The sequence below is a fragment of the Meleagris gallopavo genome, chromosome 10 (assembly GCF_905368555.1).
Source record: "Meleagris gallopavo chromosome 10, MGAL_WU_HG_1.1, whole genome shotgun sequence".
NCBI classification, from domain to species: Eukaryota; Metazoa; Chordata; class Aves; order Galliformes; family Phasianidae; genus Meleagris; species Meleagris gallopavo.
The window spans coordinates 13,444,537-13,454,340 of NC_139413.1; the positions used below are offsets into that span (position 1 = coordinate 13,444,537).

At 45.4% G+C, this 9,804-nt stretch overlaps 1 protein-coding gene across 3 annotated transcripts in view; it reads right to left on the reverse strand.

Annotated features, from left to right (window-relative positions):
* Nucleotides 1–9,009, reverse strand: part of FNBP1L (formin binding protein 1 like) — a 52,129-nt gene extending 43,120 nt beyond the window's left edge. For 2 of the 3 annotated variants that reach the window (XM_085231199.1, XM_085231198.1), the window contains exon 1: nucleotides 8,523–8,996. In XM_085231199.1, coding sequence (XP_085087325.1) covers nucleotides 8,523–8,546 — 24 coding nt within the window. In that variant the 5' untranslated portion in view covers nucleotides 8,547–8,996. Of the gene's footprint in view, nucleotides 1–8,522 lie in introns of all 3 variants that reach the window. The other variant, XM_085231200.1, reaches the window with a different exon arrangement.
* Between the last annotated feature and the right edge of the window lie 795 nt (nucleotides 9,010–9,804).

A 9,804-nucleotide genomic window follows, 5' to 3' on the forward strand; every position in this document is an offset into this window, starting at 1 on the left:
GGTGACCTCACTGCAGCATTTCAATACCTAAAGGAAGCCTACAAACAGGAGCGGAATCAACTCTTTGAAAAGGTAGATAACTGCAGGACAAGGGGAAATGGTTTTAAATTGAGGGAGGGAAAATTTAGGTTGGATGTCAGGGGGAAGTTCTTTACAGAGAGAGTGGTGAGGTGCTGGAACAGGCTGCCCTGAAAGGTCGTGGATGCACCGTCCCTGGAGGTGTTCAAGGCCAGATTGGATGGGCCCTGGGCAGCCTGGTCTGGTATTAAATGGGGAGGTTGGTGGCCATGCATGTGGCAGGGGGGTTGGAGATTCATGATCCTTGATGTCCCTTTCAACCCTGGCTATTCTGTGATTCTGTGAAGTAAGCAAACAAGATTAAACACACTTCAAGTATTGTTTAAAAATGTCAGACATCCTAAATATTTCTCTAAGGGTGAATGACTTCAGGTAGGTAGCAAAAAAAAAAAAAATTGAAGACAATGAAACGTTGTAACTGGTAGCTAAAACGGGAGCAACTTATATATTTACAATAGAAAAAAAAATCTTGGACACTAGATGTTAAAATTTTCTGCACCTGAATATTCCTCTACTGCAGAGAAATCAAACTGTAGCACAGCAAAGATAATGTCTTTGGTTCACACGTCAGTTATTTTCCTACTCCTAGTGACAAAAACACCCTAATGCCACCTAGATCAAATAACTACTTGAAAACATCATTGGAAAAATAACAGGTTTTTTAGCTTCTTTGGATAAAAAAAAAAAATAATAATTAAGCAGCTGGGGAAAATAAATGAGCAAGTATATTCCCCACATTTCAACTCCTTCAGTCACTTTGCAAAACCAGAGTTTACAGAGAGAGGTTGTCACATTCGCCTGAATCAGGCACAGATACCAAAAATCAAATGCTGGGATAAAGACCTGAGAGGTCTCTCAGGTCATCACCTCACCACCTTCACACATATCTGGTTCCCATAAATACTGCAAAAAATGAAGACTGCCTCTTGACCGTCCAATGCAACTGCTGTTGTATTTCAGAAGCTCTTCAACACACAGTTAATATTCTAAACTCCAATCAAGCGGATGCCATTTCATTGCACAATGCTGAAAAAATATTCTTCATCTAACATGGAACTATAAAAAAAGCATGCTGCACTACATCTTCTGTACCTGCCTCCTGAGCAAACTCTTTGCGAGAGTAAGCATTACGTGAATAAGTACCATGATAAATGGTGAACTTTCTTGTCAGTGTACAGCAGGTGTTACCCATCCAAGTGACGTCTGATCAAATACTGCAAATACATTTCTTTCAAAATAGACACAGCTTTTTTGGACAAAAGCTAGGTAGGTAGCTAAGAGGGAATTATGCTTTACAATGAAGAGTTTTAAAGGGTTACTTCACATAGGCAGTCTGGCAAATAAGAACAAGGAGGAAGTTACTAGAATTTGCTGCTTTTTGGTTTTGCTTACGACATTTAAAAACATTGTATTATTTTGTACTTACACATTAAATAACTTTGAAGTATTATATAAATGAAGATATTGTTGCAATAATAATTTAATGCAAACAAACTTTATTCCAGCTTTACCACCTAATTAACAGATAGAAAATAAGTTTACCTGCCCGAGACTACCACAAGAGGTCCACAGTAAAGCCCAAGAAAAATTCAGGTTTCAAAGGCTTTTCAAGATGACATTTCTCCTCTGAAAGACGTAACACAACACTGCATAAACGTGCAAAGCACAATTCCAGCAAGCAGTCAAAGCTGCTAAATGCCCTTTTTAGTTACAGGGCAGAAGACGAGTTCTGACCAAAGAAAATATCAAGGAGCAAGACTTCAAATTTCAGTGCTAAGAGTATCAATAATAAAAAAAACCAGAAAAATAATTACACTGGAAATTAAAGCTGTTCTCATCACCTAGCAAGAAATACTATATGGCTACTGCTCTTCTTACAACAAAGCCTGTAGTGGGAAAAGAAAAAGCAACCCAGACTAACAATTCTATTGTAGATAATTCTATGAACAAAGTCCGTGTAAAGGGTCAGCATTTTAATGAAATCCTCCTGCTTTATACACTTTTTTTTTCCCCCTTCTCCTTCCATCCAGCTGAAACACTGACACACTTCTGAGGATGAACCTATAAAGCGTTCTGCCAAGAGAGCTCTGAGGCTGGGGTATGTAAAGTCACTAGAGGCAAAATGAAACAAGCTGATTGGAATTTCAGCTTTCACTGAACAATTTGTTCACCAACACAAGGAAAAAGCTGATCACATTTGGACTTTGGGGATTCTTTTTCTACCAAAAAGAATTCAAGCTGCTGGAAAAGTATGCATGTGTGCTACAAACAACGAACACTTAATCTGAAACGTGCTGAAGACTTTCCCTCCGTAAAACCATTACTGCATTACTCAATTATTGGCTTCACCAAGCATGCTAAAAAAACTGCTCAGTAAGTTTAAGAACTGAAGCACTTACCCACAATATTAATAAGAGTCTCACCTAGATTGATCCAGTATACAAATTAATTTAAATACACAAACTTGCAACATTTTCCCATGGCACTACACTTTATTTCGGTGTGTCTATAGCACCACTGACAACTCTACAGAAGCATTAATACAAACCTTCTGCTTCCGAGTATCTATGTGCAAACTGTTCAAAGCCTAACTCAGACCTACCTGGTCACTCCTCACCAAGAAGAGCAACCTGAACACACTGATAACAGCCTTGTCTCTATCCATGCTTTTGCCCACCTCAAGTTCTGACGGACTTGTGGCTCCAAGCAATCTTGTTGCAGGCACTGTTCTGCCAGGTACAGTCTTTAAAGAAATCTGCTGCTTGGCTGAGATAAAAAAATCTTGTAATTTCAAACAACCTCCTGCCATTCTCACTGAGGAAATCAAACTGCTGGCATTTGGATTTATGATACAGGCAACTTTCATAATTCGTGCTATGAATAAGGATACTGCATAGGTTCTAAAAAAGAAGTCCCAAGTATGCTTGTAAAAATTTCCTTGAGGAGCATTTATATCTCCCAGTACATGTAGAAATGAGGCCATAAATAAAAAAAATGTGCCACTTAAATAGGTATCAGATGATAAACAGTTTTTAAAAGTGAAAAAAAAGCTATCTAAACAGATACTCGAGGGTGCAAACATGTATGCTTCCTTAAATTAAAGCATGTTCAACACGAAAGCCAAACTGATAAAGTCTCAAGACAGTGACTCACCCCTTCCTGGAAAAACCAGTAAAAAGGTCAGATGTTTAGGAACCAGACAATTGCTGGAAAAATAAAGATAAATATTATTTCTAACTAAAACTCGATACAATTGTTTTCATTCCAGAGCCTGAGGTAACCACACATTCAATAACCAGCCATTCAACCCTTACATAAGTTCCCACTTGGAAATCACAGAGGTCTTCACAAGAAGAAGATAAGCTGCACAACCTCCTTGTGAAACACACTGTCACCTCACAGAGGTTACGCAGTACCTCACAGTACCTCACCCATGGCAGAGGAAACGCACGTCCCTCTCATGCATCTGGAAATGGTACCATTTGGTATTCAGCCACAAGACACTTTCCTTGCACACACTTACAGACCACGAGAACAAGAGCACTGAATTCAATGGGAGAACTGCTTGCATCCTTTGGATTCAAGAAGAAATCTGAGTAACACAACAAGTTTCATCTCATAGCATCTACATATTAAACAGAGTATCATCTTAAACACAGAACACGTTACCGCATTGGAAAACCAGTTTGTGAAACATTAAGATTCAAAACCACAAAAGAATTTCCTCATAGAACATGGTCTGCAATGTAGAACTATTTTCAATGGCCTGGGTTCTTTTTAGCTGCTAAAACAAATTAGCAGTCCTAACAATCCAGTGACTACATAACCACACAGAAAGGTTTCTCAGTATCAAATTGTTCTTAAAACACAAACTAAAACCTTCAGTTACATTAAAAACCAGTTTTCCAACCAGAAACTATCAGAACAGATACACAATATAACAGTTATTTTTTTAAGTCAATTTTTTCTTACTTACATTCTGTTGATATTTTCCATTTAATCTGTGACGTTGTAATTTGGTGACATTAAAGATTAGACAAAATAACCATACAACTTATCATCTTCTACACAAATAGATTATTGAAAAACAAGAGCATTGAAAGCATAAGAAACAATAAAAGTAACAGCTTCGAAAATCTACTGCTGCAACAGACATAATTTACTATTTAATAAATAGAAGTCTGTGGTAGGCATGGAATAGATGAAGTTTAAGGGATGATTAGAAAGAGCACATCATCAATTATACTTTGATCTTTCTTTGGTCAAATGTAACTAATTTCTGAAACAGTACTCTACGATGTCAGTCATTTCTTAATTATAAAAGATGATGTGCTTCTGGCCCCAAGGAGCTCACAACAACAGCGTCATTAAATCTTCAGTAGCTATTTTCTTAAACTTATAAAATCTAAGGGCTCAAAAGCCCTCAGCAAAACTCCTGCTTTAAATATTTATCAAGAGGTGAGAAACAGATGGCTAGACTGGTTTTGCAGACTAGAAATGCTCTGACATGGTATTCAACCTCTTTTCCTGCCAACTGCTATTAAGAGGTTCACAGAGGCTCCAAACACAGAATGCGCATCAGAAGCTGAAAAACACCCCTTCTGATTTATTTTTACTTTATTTTTTAGGAAGCAGCACTAACCTCTTTAATTAATTTCCAGGGAAGTTGCTTCAATAACAAACGTGCCAATCACACACTAAGTTTTGCTTGCTTCTACTCATTAAGCCAAGAATTTCATTACCAACCACCCTCCAGTCTCAGAGCACAGCGAGCCTTCAGTGCCAAAACAAATGCACTGGACGTTCAACTGAACTGAACCAAAACCCAAGATGACAATAACCACATGTTTCGTTAAATCTATGTTAATATTATTTTTGCACACTTCATGCACATTGCAAGAACAACTCCAGACGTACAGAAACACATGCACTGAACAGAGGTTTGTGCTGCAGAGATTCTTTAATGAATCAGAACTCACCATTTCTATTTTGAAAACAATTTTAGTTCCACTTATCTATTCCTGCCTTTGATGTGCAGTGCTCTTTGACAGAAATCAGTCCGGGGCACCACACCATCCAGCCCAGCAACACGTGCACCCTCTGCGTGCCCATGAGGCAATCATAAGCATAACACACTGGGGGAGAAAAAAAAACTTATTTAAAAAGCTAAAATGCTGGAAAGTGTATCTAAAAAACAGCAGCAATTTTTTACTACCAACAAAACATAGATGTGATGCTTTGCTATTATGAACTCACTTTCATCAGATGATTATTGCTTTACAATTATCACCTATGAAAAAATTAAGTATTACACACAGGAAATCTTAAGAGCACAGCAGTCCAGCCTCAGAAAAATATAATTTCAGCTGAATTACAGACACCAAGAGCCAAGACCTTCTTGTTCTCAAAACTGTCTCCTACCACCAACAAAAGACTGTCACACAAAGCAGCCTACTGAAGTATCTTGGATTTAATGTGAACATATCATAAAGCATGCAATGCAGAGTGACCACAAAGATAAAGAAACCAAAAAGAATAAAACTCTCTGTGAAACAATACTTTCAAAACTCATCAAAATTCGCCATGGCAAAAAAGGGGCAAAAGGGGAACATCTGTGACACAGCGGGGGGAAAAAAAAAAAAAAAAAGTAAAACAAAGTGACAGAATTCTAACAACAAAATGGCTTAAGCAAATCAACATTCATTTTATTATTATTGATTCACATGATTTTACCTGGCATTACCAAACGAAATACATTCATACACTGTGTCAGACAGCAGTAGTGTACTTATAAAAACAGCTGCTTTGAAGGCTAAAAGCCCAATAATCTATCATATGAAGCAGCAACTACGGAATTTAAGAGCTAGGAAATGCTGGCAAACCAAAGGACATCTTTCCATTGCCATGTCCCTGACATAACCATGGAAGATAGTTCAAATATAAGTAGCACACGCAGCATTTTAACATCAAAGAGTAAGCACGGGACGTTAGTTGCTCTTCCTAATCCGCTAAATCTTCTCACGGATACTAATTTCTCCCTGAATGTCCACATACACTTCTTACTTTATAAAAAGTTGCAGACTCCACTAAAAAAGAAAATGAAAACAAATCAGAGCATGAAATCAGAACGAAATACTAACAGTCTGCATGAAGAGATACAGAAGAGCCTGATGCAAAGTCAACATAGAAGTGAAGCCCACAGCGCTTACTTGCCTATATGCCTGTTTACAAATGTTTGTGCAACACTTAGAAAAACTGCCATCTAGACGCCAGCATTAACCTGACCAACTCCATGACATAAGCACAGGTGTGAGCACTACGAAGGGGAGCTCCAGGCTCCACGGTGACCTCCAGTGCCCAGAGGTGCGAGCAGCCCGCTGCCAAGTGGAGCAGCGGCGGGACAGGGAAAGGGAAGGCTGCAGTAATACAAGCACACCTAACACTGAGCCACTCTTCCTTTGCAGCTCTGTCTTCAAAGCTCAAGCACACTGACTTTCCTTGTGTTTTTAGACTAAACAGAATCTAATTTTTAATAAACTGGCAAAAAAAAAAAAAAAGTATTTGCCTAATTACCAAAAGAATCCTTTCCTAGTCTTTTCAATTGGTACAAGAAACAGTGACTGGTTTTCTAGCTAAGAAATAATTTTATAGTTCTAAAATATAATTTTTCAAACAGCCCGTGATCAAATTCAAATAAAAGAAACCCATTTAAAAGGTGCGCATAAATGTAAAAACCTGTGCTGTCAGCAGCCAGTGACACACTTACAAACAGACTGCTTGGTATACAGGTATTTCTTCAGGTGGAGACACAAATATCAAGAAAATATCAAGATATCAAGAAAAAGGGGTATTAAATTTTACAGAAACAAAAGCAATAGTGTAATATTTTTAGGTAAAATGCTAACATCATTTCTTCAAACCAACACATTCAAATTAGTGACTTTGGGAAAAAACAAACAAAAAACAAACAAAAAAACCACTAGATAAAATTATAGTAGTTTCCTAAACTAAAATAAGTGTCTGCTATTAAAACAAAGCCTGAAGTTGAAACCTTTTTGCACGTGTTTCTTAAATGTTTTCTCACAAAACTGGCTACAAGATTGCTAACGTTTTGATTTTTGGCACTCACAGCGGAACAAAGAAATTAAAGAGGTGGCCAAAAGGAGCAGACCAGCAACACACAGCAAAACATTCCGTGTTCTGCACAGCACCAACCTGTGACCCCCTGCCCGAGACACGCACAGGTACCAAGGACAGACATAGATACACCTGTGCTGCCCACGAGAAGTCTTTTCACTCCCTAGAGTTAGTGACACAAGCTTCGCATTTCAGTTCTGCTACAGCACTGCCGTCCGTATTTCACGAGCGTGTTTTACCTGAGTTTCCACCTCACCCACAAAGCCCAGCCAGATGCAAAGTGTGCACAGGAGCCCCGCACAGCACGGCCGGTGGAACGCCCGGTGCCGGGCACATCTCTGCTCCACCGCGACGCTGCAGCCGGGCTCAGCTTCACAGCCAGCAATGCTGCTAGCTCCGAACGAGGAGATGCTGAACGGAACTCGAGCCGCAATACTTAGAGCGCCGTAAAACCGCCCCGGGTGCGCGCTTATGCGCTTCACGGTCTTCGAGACCGAGCGCGGAGAGCGACAGTCTTCAACCCGGGGCAGCACGGCCCCCGGCGCCCTTTTTATCCCGTCCTTTTAGCTCTCGCCGCCCGCCCCAGCCGGAACCCGAAGGCGACACCGGACCGGCGACACCGGCCCCGCGGCGCCACCCCGCAGCTGCCCGGCCAGGCCGTCCCGCCGCAGAGCTGGGATCCAATGCAGCGCAGGCACAGCGAGCGCAGCGTCCCCGCGCCGCGAGCAAATCGCAATTCAAGGGAGAAAAAAAAAAAAAAAAAAAAAAAAAAAAAAAAAAAAAAGCAACACAATACGGCGTTAACCGACGTTCTGGGCCGCGCTCAGAGACAAAGCTCCACACGAGCTGCTTCCAATTAAGGGGGCCGCCCGCAGCGATTTACTCTCCGGAGCCGCTCGGTGCTTTCCTGGCACGGCACGGCGGCCTCCCTCGGCGCGGGCGGGGGCGCGACCCCACCTGAAGGGCCGTTTCGGTCCCCGGGTGGCCGCCAAGCGCCGCGTGCCCCCGGCCCGAGCGCCATGGCGGCGCGCGCACCAGAGCCGAACGAGGCGCTGCCCCGCGCCCCCCGCCCCGCCTCGGCGCCCCCTCCCCGCCGCCCGCCCCACCTCCCGCCGCCGCCGCCGCCCCCCCTTCGCCGCCCCCTCCCGGCGCCCCCCGGCCGCCCTGCCCGCCTCGGCCCTGCCCCACCCGCTCCCGGCGCCGAACAAAGCGCCTCGCGGCCGCTCCGCGCCCCCGGGGAAACCGCCGCGGCAGACGAGGGGAGGCGGCGGCGGATCCCAGACACAATGAGACGAGCCGGGACTCACCCACAGCTCCGTGCCCCAGCTCATGGCGGCTCCGCGGGCGGCGGCCGGGATCGGGGTCGGGCGGAGGCGGCCGGAGAGAGTCCCGACGGGCGGCGGCGGCGCCCCGGGTCAGCGGGGAGAAGCGAGAAGCGGCGGAGCGCGGACGGCGTCGCGGCGAGCTGCGGCCCCGCCCGGCTCAGGGAGGAGAGCCGCGGAGGAGACTAGGGAGAGGGGCGGGCCCGGCCGAGGCGGCGGGGGACGACGCGGGACGGGGCGAGGCGCCGCTCCCCAGGGCGGCCCGGCGGCCGGCACGATGTCCGGCTCCTCCCGGCCTCCGCCCGCCCGCGACGCCCCGCGGTCCCCGGAGCGCCCCTCGGCGGCGGGGAGGGCAGAAGGGGTCGGGACCCGAGGCGCCTCCCGCCGCCGGGAAGGGGCGCGAGGGCGGCGGCCGCCCGTCAGCGCGGGGAGAGCGGCGGGAGGAGCGGGGAGCGCCTCGCGGGCAGCGCGAGCCGCGGCCTTTGTGCGCGCGGCGGCCTCGCGCCGCCCCCTGCACGGCGCTGAGTCACGGCGCGGGGCGGTGCCGCGCACCTGCGGCCCGTTGCGTCCGCATCGATCGCGGGGTGAATGATAAACCCGCGCCGTGCGCTGCTTTCCGCGTGAGGTCAGCCCCGCGTGTCCCATCTTCCACGGAGCGGGTCAATGATTCACACGGTTGCACGACGGCACCTGGAAAAGAAGGGGTGATAAATCCTCGAATAAATTTTTTCCACCAAGATGGCTGTTAGAAGGTAAAGACTGATAGCCACCACAACTGCTCTCACAAGAAATCGTTTCTCGTCATTCAGGGTGCTCGGAGGCAGTGCCCTCATCACCGCACACCTGGGCACGCTCAGCTGCACACACACGTTAACCCAAACCACGCTGTTCCCATCTGAAAGCACCACGCTGGCTGCACTGAGGGCTCTGGCAGCTCTGCTGAAGAGAGCTGATCCGTACGTGCATGTTGTTGCACGGCGCTCAGGAAGAACAAATCACTTTTAAGCACTGCATGCCTAGGCCAGTGCTCTGCTCCCTGGTCACACACACCTGTATGGCAGTGTTAAAGAAAATGGGACAGGCATTACTACAGCAGCCTCTGTGCCACACGGAATAGAGGGCCACAGAATGGGGAGAGAATGAGGAGAGCTGGGCATGTGCAACCCTGCAGGGAAACAGAGTGAGTGGTGCCTCCATCGCTCCTGGGGAGGCAACATGTTTCTCCATCTCATTGGGACCCTGTGTTAATACATTGAAAAAGTCAGTG